At 37.2% G+C, this 23,019-nt stretch overlaps 1 protein-coding gene, 1 long non-coding RNA gene and 1 pseudogene across 3 annotated transcripts in view; 1 reads left to right on the plus strand and 2 right to left on the minus strand.

Moving 5' to 3' along the window:
- Positions 1-4,726, minus strand: part of LOC144357188 (uncharacterized) — a 110,984-nt pseudogene extending 106,258 nt beyond the window's left edge. The window contains exons 1-7 of the transcript XR_014928182.1: positions 4,698-4,726; positions 4,002-4,222; positions 3,257-3,539; positions 2,001-2,237; positions 1,515-1,591; positions 1,069-1,188; positions 406-620 (exon numbers count right to left, since the gene is read on the minus strand). The product of XR_014928182.1 is annotated as an uncharacterized LOC144357188 (transcript). The remainder of the gene's footprint in view (positions 1-405; positions 621-1,068; positions 1,189-1,514; positions 1,592-2,000; positions 2,238-3,256; positions 3,540-4,001; positions 4,223-4,697) is intronic.
- Positions 4,694-9,189, minus strand: LOC144357189 (uncharacterized). The gene is made up of 8 exons (XM_085495816.1): positions 9,137-9,189; positions 8,188-8,214; positions 7,194-7,523; positions 5,582-5,704; positions 5,315-5,428; positions 5,122-5,187; positions 4,950-5,003; positions 4,694-4,784 (listed from the first exon to the last, which is right to left on the minus strand). Exons 3-8 carry the CDS (start codon positions 7,379-7,381, stop codon positions 4,694-4,696), a joined length of 636 nt encoding a protein of 211 aa, XP_085351942.1. The 5' UTR covers positions 7,382-7,523; positions 8,188-8,214; positions 9,137-9,189.
- Positions 9,190-19,972: 10,783 nt separating this feature from the next.
- On the plus strand, positions 19,973-21,247 carry LOC146729113 (uncharacterized). Its single transcript, XR_014928250.1, has 2 exons — positions 19,973-20,212; positions 21,084-21,247. It is a non-coding gene; the product is annotated as an uncharacterized LOC146729113 (long non-coding RNA).
- Positions 21,248-23,019: the final 1,772 nt, after the last annotated feature.

Genomic DNA, 23,019 nt, shown 5'->3' on the forward strand with positions numbered 1-23,019 from the left:
ATTATTGACATCCATTTATATATGAACTAGTTTCTTTTTGTACTCTGTGCCCCCTTATCTTGGCAGGAAGAATTGGCATATTCTTATGATGCAGTAATTCAAGTGTATCTACTGTGTTCAGAAATGACACAACAACAGCTGATGGAAACATTTTTCCCCTAAGTCATAAAGTGACAAATATTTTTTTTTACATTGGTGAAGCAACAATTTTTGTTTACAACATTAATATAGTACTTGTACAGAGTATTTGAGGTTGGTATAAACATAAAAGTGCTAAGAATTTCCTTTAAAATGTTTGTGATTGATATGCTAATTATATGCAAATTGGCACCCCTCTTGTGGAGAACACTGATGCTATTTAATAAAAATGGTAAACAGAATACTGATAATTGCTCTTTGACCTACCTAAAATTAAGGTAATAGTTGATCTTGCTCAGAAAGCGTGTATTAAACATTATCTTTCGTAATGCTGTATGGGCTGCATCTCCTTTTTTCATATACTCTCTTTGAGTTTCATCATCTGTGAGGGGACCATGGTCACACTCTGAACTTCCCTCATTATAGGGTAGTACCCAGCTGTGTTCATCCACAACATGGTGAAGTGCACCACCCCACATTTCCTGTAATCACAATAAAGGAAAAAAGTCATGATTGTACCGTATTTACCCAGGTAAGAGCCCATGCTTGATCATACGCCCAGGGGGTCTTTTTCTACATTTGTGATTAAAAAATAACATTAAAAGTTGACTTCTTCTGTTTACGTAATTTGCATTATTTTTTTATGATTTTTATTCTGAATCATAACAGTCAACAAGTCTACAAAAATGCAGGAACGGTAGTTCTCTTTTTGCAATTTGACGTGGTCCTGAAAAGGACCGGCCATTTGGTTGCTGCTTTCTTAGAGAGCCGCAAAGCAAGTGTCACACTCGTTCAGCTTTAGCATCATCGGCGATAAAACCAATGTTGCAATATTGTAGCAACCTGGGGGAGTGGTTGAAATCACGGTGTTTTGGCCTAATAAAAAATTTGGTAGCAGCTTGCGAATCCATAACTTGATTCACATTGCACAGCTAGAGACTAAAAAAAAAACATATCGTAACTGGTAGCTTTCTGGCAACAATACCAAAAATGGTTAACAATATGTGAACTCCACTTCAGTAAAGGTTTACATTCCTTGTTTTGGGCAGCCTTGGAAGAAATACGAATATTTTCAAGTAAGGATATTAGACGTATATGTAGTTTTAAAAGTACAAAGGAATTTGAAGTTTATCCAAGCAAAAGAATTTGGAGCCAGACATTTATTAACAAGCAACATTGTCCTTGTGCTTCCCAAGTCTGCAAACAAACTGATGTGAAACTGGAGTCAATAAAATGCATGTTAATATTCAAGAAATATATTTGGAATTTTATGAACACAATTCTCAATAAATTTTCGAAAAGCCGACCTGTGATAATATATTATCACTATTCACTATATAGTTGAAGCAAAATATGTTTAACCCACATACACTCACCTGAATTATTTTTTTTCCAAGATTTTTAGCTGCATGCAAAATGTCATGTGAATGTTTTATATTTGGATATGTCTTTTCTGAAATAAAAAGCAATATGTTCAACTTTTATACAACTCTGGCAAACTCATTAGAGACAAAAACATGTATATGTATTTTTGTCAAAAACGCTGCTCAGTTTTGAATAACACATTCCTTGCTAATGAAGTGAATACTGTAATGCCTTAACAACAAAAGATGGCATGTGAATAAAATTCTGATTGCTAAATTTCTTTTTTGTGCACTTGGCCAGCAACTGTTATTAATCATTGAATACAATGCATATTCAAAATGAATGTTTTGTCTTGCCTTATATTATCTGGCGTAATAACCTAACCTGTCAATATCACAACTCAGTACATGTTACTTCCACCAATATACCTCAAAACACATAACACATAAGCAAGAGATCATTCACAATGCATTATGGGTATAAATTATTGTACTCACTCATCAGAGAGGCAATCTGCATATGTGCATCAGTCACTACTTCCTGTATGTTAACATTTTTTTCTAACAGCAGATTCATAGTCTCCTCAAAACATTTTTTTTCAAGGTTGGTGGACTTTCTCTCAGTCATTCTTTTGTCCATTGATATAACTGACAGAATTTCCTTTGAACTATTCTCCATTACTGTATATGAACAGTATTGGGCACAGTATCCCGGAGAGTCCATTCTACCATCACCTGATAGAATATAATTAACAAGTACAACATTGATGTGTTGTTGCATACCTCATAGCAATCCACTGACGTGGCATATGTATGTTCACCTGGCAGCATTCTATAGGAGCTGAACTACTGCTCCTCCCACCGATTAACAGAAAATTATCTCCAGTGCTTTCACATCGTCAGGGCCAAACAAGAGCCGTGATCTGCCAGAGTTTGATTCACTTTGATCAGAGCCGAAAGGAACAGTGGCCTCAAATACTTAGTCTGAAAACAACATGACTGAAAATGATTTTGGTGTTGTGTTTATGTTGTTTCTTTACATGGTACGATGCTGGGAGATAAAAAGTAACAGTCATGAGTCTGAGGCAATGCACTGGTGTTATGATTTAAGTATCTCGAATAGGATGGAACAGGATACACGGCAGCTAAAGTACGCTAAATGTGTTACAGCCTATTCACTTAAGTTGTTGTCATGTAAAATTACCATCTTGTAATTGTTCAACTGTTGTGATATGTGTAACAGTTGTCAATCTAAATCTAGTAGGAACAAGTCGCCGTACTGTGACAGCTTGTACGATTTTTATCTTCGATGTCTTAAAAAGTTTCGTCAATTTCCATTGAATCTGTTCAGTCGTCCTTTCAAGTTTTTGTCGCATAGTTTTGTACACCATTTTCTGTTGAGCAACCAATCTATCACAGTATTTCTTTACTCTGCCAAATAGATATTAGGGTACATACCTCTTCGTCAACCCAGAAATTGCATGAAATTACTAACAATGTCTCTGCCATAAAGATTAGGGCGTGATTTTGGCCCCGATAGTTGGGTCCCCAATGCGTATACAGTCAGAGACATGTCAGGGCTCAATTCTGTTGGAGGTTAACACCGAAAATGCTGCCATGTGAACATAGAATTTGTGAATATATAATCTAGTCCATTCATTTGCAAAGCTAACTTAGTATAAATCATTCACAAATGAGTATTTATATATCAGTGGATATTGTAATTTACTAAATACATAGAAAAGAACACATACCAAGTATTACAATTCCTTCCCTTTCATATTTGGCTAACACTGTTTCTTGATGTGCTTGCCAAAACTCATCGATGCATAGCACCAGATAGTGTGTCTGGATTTTATGAAAGGTAGATGCGCTGACAAACTTGAGTTTTAAAAACTTTGCAAGCAAAGCTATCTTTCCATAATTGTTACCAGAATTTAAAATGGCTGCACATGTCAGCAGATCACCACTGTGTAATCTATTATTAAGGAAAGGTTGTGAACACCATTTGTGTGCAACATGACCATTACAACATACCTGTGTGAGAAATAAAAAGAATAACAATCATAGGGGTTCTATAATAGTAAATATGCATTGACAATATCAGGCAATATGTCCTGGATAAACGGTGATTTTCCAAAAACCCAATGCATTAATGAAAGTTTTGATCTGGCCTTGATGTGTACAGACATTGACTATATTGTATGGAGTTCAATGATGCATTTCAGTCATACAAGAGTTACTGTAAATTACTTTATTTCCACTTGAAATTTATTTTCTCTACTTTCGCTGAAGGGATGAATCATGAAACTACAAATTTTCATGCGTTTTTTAACTTATCAAAAATAAGTGACAATAAACTTCATACAAAACAGCCAAGACATTTTTCAGCAAAGATTTATTCCAGCTTAAATAAAGGATTTCACAGTAATTAGTTAAACCTAAGGTTGGATGGGGCTTCAATACAAATTTACAATGGTACTTTAACAGACTACTCACCCATTTTAAATACAATGCTGACCCTACAAACTCAGTTGAAATTTGAACGAGTTTATGGCAAATGCTGCATGCTGAATCCACTTTAGTATGGGCTAAGGAGATGAGCTGACCAACATAAACCAAACTCAAATAATCACTCATTAAACCCATGACTGAAGTTGTGCATTTTTCCAAACCATGTATTTCAATATGAAATATGGAACACCATTTTATAGCACTGACTATGGAAAATATCATTGTAATATGGATTACAAATACAGATAATATGAGGTTATTACGAGGATACCTCAAAGTATGCATAAAGACAGTATAGCGAAGTATCGACAAATGCACTATATTATTATACATCTTTTTTTCCAAGAATACATAATAGGAATGCCGAAATCCAAAAATGATTATAACAGAATTAGCAAACTTCTTTGTGTGAAGTCCGGTCAAATCCTGGTGGCAGCCATGTTTGTTTTTATTATTAGAGGACGCTTACATGCGTAATCATTTTATATTTGGAATTCGCATTTCCTTATATGGTAGGATGAAAATACCCTGTAAAATACTGCAAAATTATGGCACGCTGTAACTTATGGTGTTCCGGTGACAGATGTATAATAATACAAAGTATGTAGACACATACAATCAATATTAATCTATAAATGTTGAATGCTAAAAATTCCATTTAGAAGTAGTACAGGTACTTACTGAAGTGTTATGTTGAAACTTGGCTCATAGTCAGAGTCAGAATCTATATCACTGTCATCACCATCTGCTGTAATATCTACTGTAACACTGCAAAGTAAACAACTTTTAATCATCTAATTTGCACAACAAATTTCTTCGCTGTTACTGATAATAAACCATGTATACTTGCACCAGTCATAATGTTTGTTTACTCCTAGTGGAATCATTGGAATTGTATCATTTAATTTCAAGAACAGATGCAAATATACTTACTCAAATGGATCAATGAACGAAGACAACAGTCCACTACAAACTTCTCGTTTTGGCCTATAAATAAAATGACACAGAAAGGTTAAAACTACAAATGACCATTTACAGATACATACATATACTTTGCCACAGGAGGAAGTGTTTTAAAAAATAAAAATATTTTGTTTTTGTTTACCTTGAATCTTTAGAGCTCTGTTTATCGGTTTGATCTATCTGGTCAATCACAGACACAACAACACTCCTAAAATATGAAATAAGTCTGTATTTCATAAGATATAATACATGCATCATGAAGATGACAATATATGAAACAACTACACAGAAAATATTGATATAATTTTGTGGGAAAAAATCTGACAAAAACTCACTTTTCAGATTCAGCAGCAGAGATTTCTGACACTTCTGGCGTTCTTAGTATAGGAACAGTTTTACTGGGGCCTGGAGTGGACGATGAAAGGATAACAGACTCCTTAGAATGGTATCTGGCCAAGTACAAATTAAACAGTATTAAATCATGCAAAAATAGCATAACCCGTTACAACTGCACACACAAAAGCATGAATAGAACACATATTTTCTGACATTGTCTAGAAGTGAATATAGTAAATAAGACATGATGATAGCAAAAATCATACCTTTTAGATTCAACAGCCGTTTCTCCAAAAAAATCTGGTGTTTTCTGTAGCTGCATAGTTTGAACACTGGCAGTACTGGGACCTGCAGCTGATGTTGAGGGTACAGTCTTATTAGCATGATACCTGCAGCAAGAGAATAAAGACATAATTAAAAAGTCAGAACTGTTTAGCCATTAGTCGGTGTCTCACATCTTTTGTATGTGTCCCTTTACATTATTCATATTTTTTATTATGTGGGAAATGCAATATGAGCACCCAGTAGTAAAACAAAATACATAAAAATGATTGTTTCACCACAAAAAATGGTGAAATATATATTCTGCAAAGTATAAAAAGTATTCCTTTTGTACATATAATGATGTTTCTCCAAAAACATTATCGTCTCGCATCCAACTCATAAATGCACAAATAACAACAAAATGAATACATTGAAGTAGAATACTTTTTTTACCCTGGCTTGGATAACATTTTTGTTTTGTCTTGTAATTCAGGGTAGATAATAAAGTATACCTACATTTTCCTTCTTATAGTATCTATGAATATATTCCTTTGCTATAGATATGCTAATTTTGGTTTCAGTTTGAACAACAGGAAGTGCTCTGTTTCTACCAAACAATGACATCACATGTTCAAACAATATTTTATCAGTACTGTCTATCTTTAAAATTAGTAGGATGTGTCTCACCATGGACGTACTAGAGACGTCCATGGTCTCACAGTGCAAACATGACTATTTAGGCCAGCTTTATTGCTTATTGAAACACTTAAAGTTACTCAGGAGTTAAAATGGTTACACTAGAACATAAAAATTCTCAAAAAATTACTATCTATACATGACAATGAGTTAACAAAACTACAATTGAAAAATCTGGTAGAGAAAATAAAATGAAAACAATTTGTCATTAAACAATTTCAAACAACTTATAGATGGAATAATACTAGTAATACACTCATCCACATGTGTTAAGGCATTGAGCTAATACATTTTTTGTTAGCTCCATGGCTAAGGTAACAAAGAAATGAACAATGTTATCTAAATAACTATTTGCTTACCAAGGCACAACAGAACAATATTTCTCAAAGACGGAGTTACGTCACGATCCCCCAAGCGTTGCCGGGACCAATCACAAACAAGAATATACGATGAATTTTCGGATTAACACCTCTGCTGTGCCCTATGCTAACCAACTTTCCCCCATGCTAACGAAAACATATGTTATATTGAGAATATAATATAAAACTTGTTACAATGCGTCATACATGATTCTTAAATCTGTTGTGGCTATTTCTGATAAACTAAATTCAATGTAGTCACATGAAAGTTTTTCATACCCAATTATTTGAATTCATGCACGGTTCCGTCACAATGAATGAATATCACCTTATATACAAACCACAACGCATGGCGCCGATGGATTTATTTTACGTTTCAACACATAATATTACAAGCTGCTCACACTTATGGTATTATTCTGGTCTAAAAAACAAACTATACATAAGCCAAGCTCTCCCAGAAAAATGCACAACACATGGATATAAACGGAGGATACATAACCCATGTACTGTATTGCTATTGTACTACGCGATAACACATTGATTGAACACAACTCACCTATCGATTAAAAACTTGGCTACATTTGCGTCTGAACCAAGAGAATGCTCCACTTTTATGGCAATCCATCTGTCAACCTCTTTTCCAAGATAAATCTTCTTTGCATTCTTGCTTGTCTGTCGTCGTTTTTTCGCAGATTCGCTCACACTAGGGCGACCGCGCTTCCTACGCCCAGTCTGATCTGCCATTTTTTCTGAGATGTTCTCGGATTATTCACCATTTTACGGCATTTATCGGGACGTCCCGAAATAAATTTAACTTGATATTTGTGCGTTTGTAACACGTTGATAATTTTTTTGCTGCCCATCACAGTTTATAGCTCTCTCGTCGCTATGATAGTGAAAAAAAGCTAAGTATAAGAAAAATACGAAAAAAAAGCTTGAAAACGCCGCTAATGGCCCTTTAACGTACAACTACTGTCATGCCTGCTGCAATTAATTAATATGCGGACACCTGGTATTTCAACATACAAACAAAAGAACATCGCATCACATTCAAATGTAACACAGCGTTAAATAAGGAAGGTCACTTCAGTTGCGGATGTAACGGTATACTAATGGTTCTTCCGCATATATGTGAATTACGTCACATTGAATAGTTTCAGTTAAGAACCATTAGGACATTTAGCTGAATTTATGTATGACTGTATTTTTTCATGTTAATGGCAAATAATTCACTCATAAATTAAATAAACTTACTCATAAATGTGACACATATACATGTATGTCCATCATCGAAAAGTATATATTATAGTATATAATATAGTATCTGATAGTGTACTAAAGAATGTATTATATTAGGTAACCGCACAGAATACACACCACGTTACTTTCGAGGATACGAGAGAATGTGTTTTCAAGTTCGGACGTGATCATTTAGAGACAATTATTTGTTGGGCCCTAGAATAAAGCTATGTTGACAAAACGCGTAATCATGGGTAATTATAATGATAGGTTAAGACTAAATTGTTTGTGATAATGTAACAAGTACTCACACGTGTGCATGATTCCAAGAGTTTGTGCTGTGAAGAAACGCCATTGAAAAATAAGCATTGTGTAATTTGTAGTGAGAATGTATTCAAATAGATTTATGTTTATGAATCATATTTCTTTTCGAAGTGTATTTATATAATCCAAATTGTTTATAAAAATGTTTTTTTTATACATTTTCGAAAGATTGAATTCACAAAAGATGAGTTGTTTTGTTATACCATCACTTGAATAATGTGTTACGAATTTCTGATAGTTTGGCTTTGTGTTCTATGGGATATTTATCATTAAAAGCGAACGTATTTCGAAAGTTGTGAAATCATGGTACTGTTTTGGCATTAAACAACTTGCAGTTCCCTTCTGATGGATTTTGTGTGACTGGCCGTGGTGTATGTAAACTTATCGAACTGTAGTATTATGTAAATCTGCCCCGGGAAATCTGCAAGCAAAGTTTTGAATTGCCATTTCCACGTAGCTGCAGTTCTGTAGCTCACTTGGTTTCGCTGTCGGGTATTTCGTTCGTCGTGGTGTTAACGCGAAACCAGGAGCTAATTTCCACGCTGCGTCATAAGGTGGAGTCGTCATCTAAGTATGCACAATTGTTCGTCTCGTGTTCCCCAACGCATTTAAATATGCCTTTGAATTTGGGGGACTTTGTGTGACTGACCGTGTTGTTTGTAAACTTTAGTCAAACTGTAGTAGTGTGTAAATCTGCCACAACGTGGAGTTGTCATCGTCTCTTGTTTACCAACTCATTTAAATACGTTGGTGCCTGAACGAGGACTGAAAAGTGATTTCAATTTACTTCGTCTGTTATAAATCAACTGTATTAGCTTCCTTCGAACTTCCTATTGCCATCGAGAGTATGTCTACTACACTCGGCGGTGTAGTGCGTATCGATCTTCTTGTATATGTATCTTATATGAATATTGGTCTCGTCGCGTAATTTCTTACCTTGTTTTTCACCGCCATACGCTTGGCTTTGAACTTCCACATACCCACGCTCATGGGAATAGTGCATCGTGGGTAATACTGTATTGATCGAGGTGAAACAAACATGGCTGCCGTAATGCCTATTGTTCGACTACATCACTCGTGTTTCTCTTCCTGTCCTCTTTGATTTTTTTATTTCAATTAAACAGCGATTTGGCTGTGGTCATGCATTTATTCATTGTCGACTGTTTTTCTTGAATTGGTTGATTGTCATAGTAACATACGCTAAGTACAATTAAACGTCCCGAGTTGAACAGTAGGCATTTCTAAGGTTCAAAATAAACAAACATGAATATTTAATGTAGTTTAATTCCTTAAGTTAAAAATTGAGTTTCCAAAATAAATAACAATGCTGTTTGTGATACTCGAGTTCTTCCTCAGCTTTCTTTGATTTTCTGCCTGTTCGCCAATCCATTGCTCCAAAACACACCTTTAAATACTCTTATTTTCCCAGCATCGAGATGGCTCTGCCAACTCTTGCTTTACATAGCGACCCAAGCAAAACAGATCACGCAGTTTTTCAAGATAAAAAGCCTCACCGATCACCAAAACCATGCAATTGGGGCATTACTAGCTGAAAAATGACGAGTTTGTTGCAACGAGAACAGGGAGTGGCAAATCACGAAAATTTTGCAACAGTTTCAACTCTTGAATGATCAGTCGATTCGAGTTTCTAAAATTTTCTTTCACAGTTGACAGTTTTATTACTTTGTTAATTTATGGTCGACATAAATATTTGCCACTTTGCTGACGACATATGCCACAAACAGCCTGCAACGTTGGCATACAAAATTGTGGAAAACTGGGTGGAAAAATGCAGCGCCGTTTTTGGAGTTTGGCAAACAACCTAAACACACTCTACACGCACGGTTACTTGAAGAATTCAGAAGAAACCGTGTTATACGTCGCCATTTTTTTTCTTATTTAACTCAACGCGCAATGGTACACAGCGTCCAATTAAACTTGGCCAATTGTTTAACATAAAATACGCGTTTATCCAGGCTGATCCCACACAAGTTGGTGGAGTCGGCAATGAGTCGGCACCAACAAACCGTGCGATTCGGACAATGCATTTTGTGGTATTTTACGGGGTATTTTCATCCTACCATATTAGGAAATGTGAATTCCAAATATGGAATGATTACGCGCGTAAGCGTCCTCTAATAATAAAAACAAACATAGCGCCACCAGGGTTTGACCGGACTCTACACAAAGAAGTTCGCTGATTCTGTTCTAAACTTTTTTGATTTCGGCATTCCCATGATGTAACCGTGGAAGGAAAGATATATAATAATAAGGTTATTACGGGGATACCTTCGCTGCGCGTCGGTCGATACTCCCACTGTACTGTCTTCGTGCATACTTTGAGGTAACCTCGTACTAACCTCATAGTATACCGATGACAGTTGATTAAACCACTGTTCTAAAACGCGCACTTAATTCAATAAATGTGGCATTTAATTTACACCGTTAGATCCGCAACTGGAGTGACCTTCCATATTTAACGCTGTGTCATCATTTGAATGCGATGCGATGTTCTTTTGTTTGTATGTTGAAATACCAGGTGTCCGCTTATTAATTAATTGCAGCAGGCATGGCAGTAGAGTAGTTGTACGTTAATTAATGCTTGGTACATTTAGTGTTGTACAATTTTAGTCACTATCTCTCCTACAGTCTCGCTAGCTTAAAAGCGACCAGTTGTGTGTACAGTGTGAAGTTGAAAGTCGCTTGTATGACCAGTGGGTTATAGTATAGAGCGTTTCAGGCGATGTTTATTGTATAAGCGAGCTAAGTTGTAGGAGTCCACAGATTTCGTATTCCTGTCAGAGACCGTGTGGAAGACAGAAGATTCAGAAGTTCGGGTAAGCAGGTAAAAAAATGCTGTGATGGCTGTGTACAGAGGGCTCGTCGGTGAGGAGCAGTAAACCAAGTTTTCATTGTGAGGAGCTAGTTTGTTGACGATATTTGGGTAGCTTAACAAGATACCTCTTCATTGACAAATCGTAATATAATCGTGTTTAAAACATATTATTCAATTGTTTATCATTCTTCGACAAATAAGATTCGAGGTTACTTTAATTACGAACGTGATTTTATTCGGTAATGAAATAATGTAAGACCCACACTTGTCTACGTGGACGAAGTCATTGAATGTCTGTGAGGGTGGCAGAATTTCAAAATATCGGCGTATTTCCCACTGGTTTGTGTGATCATAACACTTGGAAATATCAACGTATTTCCTAATGGTTTGTGTGATCATAACATTTGGAAATATCAACGTATTTCTTAATGGTTTGTGTGATCATAACACTTGGAAATATCAACGTACTTCCCACTGGTTTGTGTGATCATAACACTTGGAAATATCAGCGTATTCGCCAGTTGCTTGCGAACCCATTGGATATTCATTCTTTAATTCAATTTCGTTATTCTGTGTGTGTGTTCTGGTCCCTGAATGACACTAAGTACCTTCCTAAACTATAACTCTGTCTCTGCGCAGCCAATAATGGCGTATAACCTAGGTATAGTTTTGATTCCGTACCCAAAAAGACGTATTTTCAATTCATTCATAAAATAAAATATAATATATTATTATAATGTACTGCAGTTTATTTGATTCGTCTCTGAAATCAAAATCGGTATTTCCACAACCCATATGCAAATGAGGTCTGAAAGCAAACAAAGTACTCCCTTTTTCGAAACATAGCAGAAATAAACAATATTCAGAAGTACGATATTTCCCCCTTGGGGTACATGAGTATACTTACTGCGTGAAATGAAATTTGAACAACTGTAATGGTACTTTTAGGCAGTCATTTATTTTGACTAAAACTAATTTGCATATCACCAATGCAATAATGTTTTCGGTATTTTCACGGTCGATACGCAAATGAACATAGTACTTTAGTATTTCCATTGGCTACTGAACTATTTTTTAAACACATTTTCGTCTGCTATTTTTATCCGGTTCAAATCGTTCAGCAACATTTTTGACATATCAGGTGTACATCACATGGAATACTACGATTTGGAGAACTTAATGTATGTTGATCACCTGGAAAGGGCCTGGAAACTGAGTTTGTAAACCTTGAAGGGCTCTCGAAAGATCCACCCGCAAGTAAAATCAGCGATTACAATGGAGCCGCAACCGGCGACATCGAGATACCAGGAGGTTTCTGCTGACCACGTTGCGGCGTTACTCAGTTCCAAATAAAGATTATTAATGCCAACTGAGTAACATTTTAACCGGTAACCAAGACTCATTCAACCCACGACCAGCAAGCAACGTCACAAACGAAGTTTTAGCGTGCAGCTCAGCGACGACCGATGTCGACGAAAGTCATCCCGTCAGTGGAGTACCGCACGTTTGCCAATTCTGTTGTGGAACTTTTGACTTCAACATAAACTGTGTATCATAGTCGTCCAGTTCAAGTTCTGATTCTGTCATGGACCCAACTAATCGTCCACTAGTAATTTATTCGGACAGTGATTTAGATTAGACGTATGCTTATTTTATTTCCACACAGACAGTGACACGAGTTCTACACTGACGCGCGTTGCTAGGGCATAACACTATCTTGGAACATATTAATGGGCAATGGGGTTCCCCGACCTGAATTCCATCCCGGTTTGTTGCACGTTACGTTCTTTAATATGTCATAATATAATACAATACAATCGGGTGAACGCGGTGCTTTTCAGCGCTCCCCGATTTTCTGCCTGTTTTGCGTTTTTGCGCTCGTTGTGCGCCCGTGTTTCTACACAGCTGTATATATAGTGTGTCTACCCTTTACGTGAGTAATTTTTAGTTGTTGTTTTCGTTATTATTGTGGGTTTTGGAGTGTTTTTGCCTTTGCCTTGGCAAGGTGGTCGGCAACCAAGATGGCTGCCGCTCACACAAGGCCACCGTCAACACCAACAGGTCACCTTACTAGAAACCATGCGGTACGGTGTGAAAACATTGATGGCATTCCTGTTGAAACTTTTGTGGAGTCGGTTGCAGATTTAGTCGGGGCCGGTAATATTGTGGCTGCATCCCGTATGAACCGATCGGTTGTTGTCTTTTTAAATAAGGTTACATGGGTCGACATGGTTTCTGCCGCTGGCCTTGACATTGGAGACCTCCATGTTTCTGTTGAACCTCTTGTCCGCCCCTCTACAAAAATTGTGCTATCAAATGTTCCCCCTTTTTTACCTGACAATTTTATTACAGATGCCTTAGCTAAATACGGGCGTGTCATGAGCGCGGTGCGAGCGATCCCACTCGGGTGCAAAAGACCAGCACTGAAACATGTAAAGTCTTTTCGCCGCCAAGTTTATGTATATTTAAAAGATCTCAATATCAACGGTTTATTACCTATTACTTTTCAAGGTCAGACATATAATATTTACGTTTCGTCTGACGAATTGACGTGCTTTTCATGTAACATGAAGGGACATACACGTAAAACTTGCCCAAACTCTCAAACAACGAATATGCAAATGATGAATGATGAAAACAATAGTGCTCAAAATAGCACTCAAACAGACTCTCAACAGGTGAATGTAGCAACTAATTTAAATTCCCCTGACACATTGCACGACAAAGACGATGACATAACTGATATAATTAACACCCAAGCACCAGATACTGAGATAAACAATCATGAGACCGATGGTACAACAGATAACATTGAAATTGAAACTGAAATGAATACAGATTCATCCAAATATATGAGCAAAAAGCGCACGCGCTCTAGATCACCAGTTCATAGAGAAGAACAAAATAATGACCAGTTAAATGACGAAAATAAATGTGAACCCAGTTCTAAAAAGCGTAACGATGAAAATGCAATCGAAATTGTTGAACAAAATTGTCCGATTGATGAAGAGAGGGTACGAACCCCTACTTCCCCTTCCATTGCACCACCATCGCCTCCCCACCCCCTCCACCCCACAAACCCTTTCCCCACGTATATGCCAATGTAACAGTGTGCACTCCAAAGCCACAGCCCGAGCTTACGGAGTCGGCCCCATTTCCATCATCTCCCTCACTTGAGTTCACAGTTGAATCCCCGCGCGATTCGCCGCTATCCGAACTCCCCATTGATTTAAGTGGTTTAACTGATCAATCACAAGACCTTTTCAGCACACCTATGTCACAAAATAAAACCGCTGATGATATGGAGGAAACTGCCAGCGAATGTAGTGAGAATGAGGGGTCTATCATTTCAAATGTTTCAACATGTACTGATAACAGCGAATCAACAATATCAAACGCTAATATCAAAACCTTTTTAGTGTCTACACTTCACTCACGTAGATTTATAGACAAGTGTTTTGAATTTTGCCCCAATCTTAAAATATTGGTTCGACATCTGATAAACTACCGCAATACCACGCAGTTGAACACATCTGATAAATCTCGCATGCACAGACTCATTAAAAAAATTAAACAGCAAATCAAAACGGGTAACTTTATCGCTGATTTTTAATTTCCCTTGTTATGATGGCAAACACAATTACATGCGCAACTTACAATGTCAATGGTTGCCGGGACGCCCTCAAACGGTACAGTGTTTTCAATTATCTCAAGCGTGACCATCCCTGTAATATTTATATGCTACAAGAAACGCACTCTCTTGTCTCCGATGAAAATATTTGGAAACTTGTGTGGCGTGGCCTTGGTATTTTTTCTCATGGCACTGTTAATCGTGCGGGGGTGGCTATTTTGTTTTCGCCAGGAGCAACTGTGAATATTTTATCACAATCTGAGCTCATGCCTGGGTACGTGTTGCGCGCTCATGTTCAAATTAATGAAAATCTTGTTCACATTATTAATGTCTATGCACCAATTAATGGCGCTGAGCGTGTGGAATGCTTCACTAAAATTGAACAATTCATCAGTTCTCTAAATAATGACCCAGTAATCATGGGAGGCGATTTTAATTGTACTACTGAACCCGACATTGACCGTAATAGAGGGACTGAACCGAACATGCGCACTGCAAAGCTCCTCAAATCTGTCCTGAATCATCACAAACTGTTTGATGCATGGCGCCAATACCACGGGAACACATTAAACTTTACTTGGGGGCGTGGTGGTACGCTTGTGCGCCTTGATAGGTTTTATGTCAGCAAATGTATGCGTGGGAAAATTAAGAATATTGACATAAGCAATGGCGCATTAGCTTTTTCTGACCATTCCCTTGTCCACATCAACATCGCCATTGGTGACAGTAAAAACAAAAGTCCAGTGTGGTGTATGAATACAGAAATTCTGCGCGATGAAGTGTATGTGGCAATCTTAACTGATTTTTGGGCGAAGTGGCAAACACTTCGAAATAATTATATAAATATACAGACATGGTGGGATATTGGCAAAAATAAAATAAAGTTACTCACACAACAGTATTGCACACTCAAACAAAATAAATACAAAACCGAAAAACAAGCATTGGAAATGGAAATTAAAACCATCGAACGTTGTACTGCACACGATGCACCGCTCTTAAACAGTTACACTGAAAAGAAAAAACTTCTCGCACGCCTTGTTCAACGTGAACACAAAGGCAGTGCTACGCGTGCGCGACATCAGTTTTTAAATGAAAGTGATGTTTGCAATTCCTTCTTTTTCCAGTTAGAGAAAAAGAAGGGAACCAAAAAGGCGATCTTTCAGTTGAGGCACCAGGATAATACTCTTACTGAAAATCAAACTGAAATACGGAAAATCATACACACCTTTTACAATAACCTGTATACACCTGATAACATTGATGACATTGAAGCTCAAAATAGCCTCCTTGAAGGGCTACCTCAACTAAATGAAACAGATCGTGATGACCTTGACAAACCAATCACGTTTGACGAACTGAGTGCCACGGTCAAACTACTTCCCCATGGGCGTACTCCCGGTATCGACGGAATACCAAACGAATTTTACCAAACTTTTTGGCATATCATTGGAAGTGATCTGTGCGATGTATTTACTGCTGCCACAAACGAAAATGTGCTCCCCCTATCCTGCACAAGGGCCGTGGTCACTCTTCTCCCTAAAGAAGGTGACGTTACCAACGTAAAACACTGGCGACCCGTGAGTCTGTTATGTAGCGATTACAAAATGTTCACTAAATCGCTTGCATTGCGTTTGCGCGGTGTTTTAGGCAGCATTATTCATCCAGACCAAACTTGCAGCATACCAAACAGGCATATTCACGACAATATAAATCTACTTCGTGACAGTATTGACTATGCCAACTTAACTAACTCGCCCCTGGCTATTGTTGCCATTGACCAGGAAAAGGCATTTGATAGGATACATCACGGATACCTCTTTAATACGCTTCGTGCCTTTGGTTTTGGTGACCGTTTCCTTTCTTACATTCGCCTCATGTATACCAATGCCCAGTCCCTGGTCCGCGTTAACTGCGCCCTTACTACACCCATCACAGTGGCCCGTGGCATTAGGCAGGGGTGTTCAATGTCCACTGCCCTCTACGTCATTGCCATTGAACCACTACTTCATAAAATTAGGAATGATGAAAACATTGAAGGGTTGGTTATACCTCACAGCAAAAACCAACGTTCTAAACTCACCGCTTACGCCGACGACGTGGAATTTTTCATAACTCGCAAGCAGGATTTCAACTTACTAAGTCGCTGGTTACATGTCTACGAGCTTGCGTCAAACTCTAAAATCAATCTCGAAAAATCAGAAGGGTTATGGGTAGGTAGCTGGCGCAACATCACCTACTCCCCTCTCAATATAACATGGAACAGCGAGGGGTTGAAACTGTTGGGTGTTTATCTTGGGAATAATCTAACTTATACGAATCAGAACTGGGCTGAACTTGTTGCAAAAGTAAATAATAAGATCAACTTCTGGAATCATTTTGTTTACAGCATGTCTTACAGAACGCGCGCTCTTATCATTAATAATCTGATTTCATCGCAGTTAATGTATCGCTTTAATAGCCTTGTGCCGCCATCGGACGTAGTTCTGAAGGTACAGAAAATGCTGCTCGACTTCTTTTGGCAAGGGCGACATTGGGTATCTGCTGCAACACTGTACCTCCCCTTGGAAAGAGGTGGACAAAATGTTACACATCTTCCAACACGCATAAGTACTATGCGACTTTCCTATATTCAAAGATATCTATATAATAACCATGACCACCCCTGTTTTAAGTTCACAGACTACTTTTTTATGCAAGCGAGCAATATGTCATATGCAAGTCAACTTCTATGCACCACTATCAAAGCACCTTTACAAAGATTGCCATTATTTTATTATGAGCTCCTCCAGTGTTGGAAATCTGTAGAGAAAGTGCGTAAGTTCAATGATAATAACGTAACTGATATTCTTAATGAGCCACTGTTTAACAACCCACTCATCATACATCCCATACGAAATGAGCCTTTTGCGCTCAGACATTTTGTTGACGCGGGAATAACCAAAGTATGTGATTTGGTATCAGAAACGAATAAAACTTGGTTGGAGGCCGCTGATATGTCGGATAAAATTAAAATCCATTCCGAGCGTATTCTCCATCTCAGTATCAAGGTCATTTACGATTCTATTCCTACCAAATGGAAAGATACTATCAACACCTACTTCAAAGGGAATGGGAAGTGTAATCAACCTCTTTCACATCATAGCTTTGAACTGCACTTTTCTGATGAACTAAATTTGCCACTATATAAGTTTGAAAAAGGCGCAATCTATAAATATCTAATACGTGTCCAGTCAATAACACAACACTTACAAAAACTTGACACTGTTTGGCGGGACATCCTTAGTCTGCCTGAAAGTGCTAAACCCAACTTCAAGGATTGCTATGAAACACCAGTCATTAACAAATATGGGGATCTGCAGTGGCGTATTGTCCATGGTGCCTTTCCAACGGGGAGATTTCTGTTCAAAGCTCGTTTGAACAATTCAGATAAATGTCCCTTTTGTGATGAAGTTGACACACTTCAACACATTTTTTATGATTGTCCATCAAATAGCGCCTTACTCCATTATTTTAATAACATCGCGTCGCGACTGCTTCAACCAGATTTTCGCATTCCGATTTGGTGGTTCACTATTTTACCACCCCATCGCTCAAAACACTTTATGTCGAGCAAGGCACAAGGTTTATTTTGTTTCTTAGCGTGCATGGCTAAGGTTGCAATTCATATCAGCCGTCGTAATAAAAGGCAAAACAAAGGATCGAGTGAGCCTCTGGACATTTTTATTCAAAGTATTAAGTCGAGGCTTGAAACAGAATATGAATGTTTCCGGATCATGAACCAACTGCCTGAATTTGAGATTATGTGGACGGTAGAGGATGCACTATGTAAAATCGAGGATAACACACTTCGCATTCTACTGTAAACATGGCAGGTACGATCTATTTAAAGCAGGAAGTTGCTTTGTCTTGTTGTTAAACATCGATACAAACGAACATCATTGTATTTACAAACTTAGCACACGCACAGGAGCCAAGAGTTTTGTCCTCTTGGTGGGCTATCATTGCACACACTTACATCAGCGCATATATGTTTTATGTTACTTGTTCTGTGTTTTAAATGTTTTGATTTTCCCTTGGAATTTGGCAGGGGGGTTGGTACCCCCTTAAGTGCGAACCGGTGTCACCGGCCTGCCTACGGGGTTCCAAGGTGTTTTTGTACTGTTACGTGATCGTCTTTTATTTTATTTTACCCGTGAACCAAAAAGCATAATATAATATAATATAATATAATATAATATAATATAATATAATATAATATAATATAATATAATATAATATAATATAATATAATATCGATGTTATCGGTAATATAGTATCAATCAATGTCTCTAAGATTTCCGTTTTACTTAGCATATATAATTATGGTATTGTTAGATTAATTATGATGATAAATTGTGTGATTTGTTCAATTGACAAACAGGAAAATTGTTTGTGTTGCATTTGTGTCCTTTTTTTGCCAAGTCTGTACATTTTGGGCGTACGACCTACATGTTTTAAGTTGTTGCCATTGTAATTGTAACCCAATCATTTTGTGTGACCATAATGTAGGTATTACGCAGTAATTTAGTAAATGAATTTGTATTTACCAAACCGTCTTAGCACAAAATTGCAAACTGTTTTATAACATTATACAATGTATTAATTTATTTTGTATGTATAAGCTGCTCATCTATGCTTAATTGACCGTATTTATTATGCACAACTGTAGTTCTAAATTTTGAGGTGTGAACGAGGTTGGATGCCTGTTTTTATGAAAACGAGGCTGTGGATAGAAAGGAGCGGTAGTGAAAGTTGATTTGGTCTCTGTGCTCGCTGTATAAATACTAGCTAAGTTGTATGTGTAACTTGATGCATCAATCGGAAAGCTAGGAAAGAACTGAGTCAGGGTGTTGCAGCCCACGGGCGAGTTGTTGTGCGAAGTTTGTGTTATTCCCGTGCTGTGAAGAAGTCAAAGTAACTGTCGAACCAGTGTCGCAGCAACTTTGTGGACACTCAACGTTGGACTGTGTCGTCGATGATCGGATTGATGTGACTCGGGAACTGTTCGATTAAGCGGTGAGTGATCTCTTAAAAACTAGGGCTCAATGAACTTGACATTCATCAGATCGTGATGCCTGAATCTTCGAAAGTTGTAATTCTCTTAGAGTGACTGTGTTCCCCGGCGCCGCCATTGCACGGCAAATGTGATATCCCAGAGTTCAATGCGTTTTGTACCATCCAATATACACTTTATCTCCGCACGAGGGCGCAATTTCAAATTGAAAGAAAAACTAGCATACACGCTATTACCATTCTATGACCTCAATTGACCCACCAGCCTCATTCCCAACTTGATCCTGGAATTCTCATTTTTTGATGTATTTAAAGTTTTTTACCCGGATCGTTTTAACCATTTCAATAAATAGTTATAGACTATAATTGATTATGCGAAATTACTGCATTTTTGGTGGTTTTTGGCCTACTCCTCTCACTGTTATGTTAGAATTACCGCGAGAGTGCCTCCTATGGATTGTCAACATGGCGGCTCACAAAGTTACGTTCGGTAAGTCCTTTTTTTTTACGTTTTACACACAAAAAAAGCAATTTTTAGAAAATAACGTTCAATTTCTTCAATTGTTTGCGCCTTTTTTGTTGCAAAAATGCTGGTCGTGAAAATGAAAAACGTAATTTTGTTGGGGATTTCGAGAGCTTTACAACGATATGTAGATCGACCATATACACGTTATGTCCCACATAGGAGTAGTGAATAAAGTGTCATAATGTATTTTGTCATTAATTTGCATACCATATATTCACTATTGAGATAATATATACACTATTGAGATACTATGGGTATAGGGATAAAATGAACATTTTCCATGTAACTGTTTTTGATACCAATGCATTTCATTCGTTTCTCTCAATATTATTTTCTGACATATTATTCATAATAAATTATGTAGTATTAAAGTGAGAATATACTAAATATAGTTAATAACAAATGATTTTCAAAAAAAATGTGCCACGCCCCCTCCACTTGCCCCATTTCTCCAGTAAACGTGACACACATTGATGTGTTTGAAGTTGAAGAATTAATACCTAGAAAATAGTGTCATTACAAATTTGACAATTTAGGCTGACTTTAGAATAGTTTTACCAAGTGTAAATAATAAATTATTATTATGACAGATTTTTTATATTAAATATTGAGATTAGTTTAATAACAAATGATTTTCAAAGAAAATGTGCCAGGCCCCCTCCACATGCCCCATTTTTTACAGTCAAAGACTTCATAGAAAATAGTGTCATTACAAATTTGACAATTTAGGCTGACTTTGGAATAGTTTTACCAAGTGTAAATAATAATTTATTATTATGACAGATTTTTGATATTAAATATTGAGATTAGTAATGCATCTTGTGTTTTGTTTCAGATCTTTTGTGCTGAACTTACCATGGACAGTTTGCATGTGACGAGTGATACCTGGCTTGATTTTATATACAACATGGAGATGTGATGCACATAGTGTGCATTTGTATTCTTTGTGTGTGCCAAATAAAATTTCAAAATGTGATTCAGCAGAATCCAACAAATTCACTTCAAGGTGTTCAGTGTATTTAATTTCAAATGCTAGTGAAGCTGCTTCAAGTTTCTTATCAAGTTTGTTAAGATCATCCTTTTTAGTAACTTGAAGTAACTTTGCTGAATGATTTGCTTCATTAATTTCAACCTTGGTATCAAATTGGTCGACAGTTTTGTTTCATATTGCTTCACATCATGTTTTTGATCTTCAGATAACTTTGCAAACTTTTGTATAAATTCCAGTTGTTGGTCGATCTTTTGAGCCTCGTTGAAGAGCTTGTCAATTAGTTTACCCACGTTTCTCAATTTAGCATGAAGGTGATCCATAGTGTATTCATTTATGGGGTCATACTTTATAAGAGGATGATTACTCTTACCATTACTTTTTTCTTCTGCCCATGAATTCATATCCGCAAGAGTGATAGACATATCCCATTCATGATTTGGATTGTGACATTTATGAACTGTAGCCAAACATAAATTGCAGAAAAAACTGGTACTCTTTCTCTGCAAGACCATCCTTTTATACTTTTCATCTCGTTCCAGTTTTCTACAGTATTTCATCCCCTTTATACCATGTTGGGCAAATTTTTCAGTGCATGCCAGAACAGGAAGAATATCAACTTCTATCAGTGCATAACTCTCGGGGGCATTTATAATGGCAAATGGAATGCGGCTTGCATCAGAAGACTGGATTTGGATTTCTCCATACTTCATTACCATTATATTTTATCAGACGTATAGCACCACTGATGGCAAATACTTTGAAATTTTGGGACACTCCCTTGAAATCTTGGAAAGTGTGGCCACCCTCACCTACAACTATTTCTAACTTCTGTCTCTCATTTTCATCATCAAGGTCATAATCCAATTTGTTTTCAGTCAATATGTTGAGGACACTTCTCCAAACCAGGCCTTCAATATCATGAACAAACCAGCCCTTTTTGAGAGGCAGTTTCTGACACCATAGTGTGGAACCGTTTCAAATTATTTCACAAAGTGGTTAATTTGAGAATTCTTGAAACATTTTCTTGTGTTCTCAGAGATTTCTCTAAACCATCATTGTCAGATTCAGATAGACTGCCCCCTAGATGGATAAATATGTGTTCTGCTTCAGAATCATTCCATAATTTAGTGTCATTTGTAGTCTGATCTAATTTCTGGGAAGATGGTGCTGCTAATAAAGCCAATTTAACAGAAGGAGGCAGAATATCTGATGTAATGGCTTCCTTGAAAAATGATACAGATAATACTGATTTGGCAAATGTTTTATCTTTATTTAATCGTAATTGCCAAAGGGCACTCTCATCAAATCCAGACAACTTTTCACCTACTGCCTGGTGCTGATTTAAGATTTTACTGATGTAGGCTCGACTCCCAGTGGCTTTCTTAGAAATTGCTGACCTTTTCGTGCTAAATAGAACTGCAAGAGAGACTTCCAAATATTTCTTTGAATCATCCCATTCGTGACCCTTTAAATTTTCCAGCAAATTTCTCACCACTTGTCTTACTTGAGATGGCCCTTTTTGAATGATCAAATCGGAAAGTTGCCCTATTTCATTAGCAACGAGCGATCTCGCCTTCATCAGCTTAAATCTGTGAAAAGCACGGCTGGCAATAGAGCTTGCCGTCATTCCCATAACGAACAAATTATTCGACGCGATAGCATAAAATCGCCTACAAACCATTCAAAGTGAGCACATCGTTTTAACTTTCTCGAACTGTAAACTATAGTCATCACTGTCATTAAAAAAGCAACAAAACCCGAATATTCGAGTCAAAATCTC

This window comes from Saccoglossus kowalevskii, chromosome 22 (genome assembly GCF_978046115.1).
Source record: "Saccoglossus kowalevskii chromosome 22, keSacKowa6.1, whole genome shotgun sequence".
Lineage (NCBI taxonomy): Eukaryota > Metazoa > Hemichordata > Enteropneusta > Harrimaniidae > Saccoglossus > Saccoglossus kowalevskii.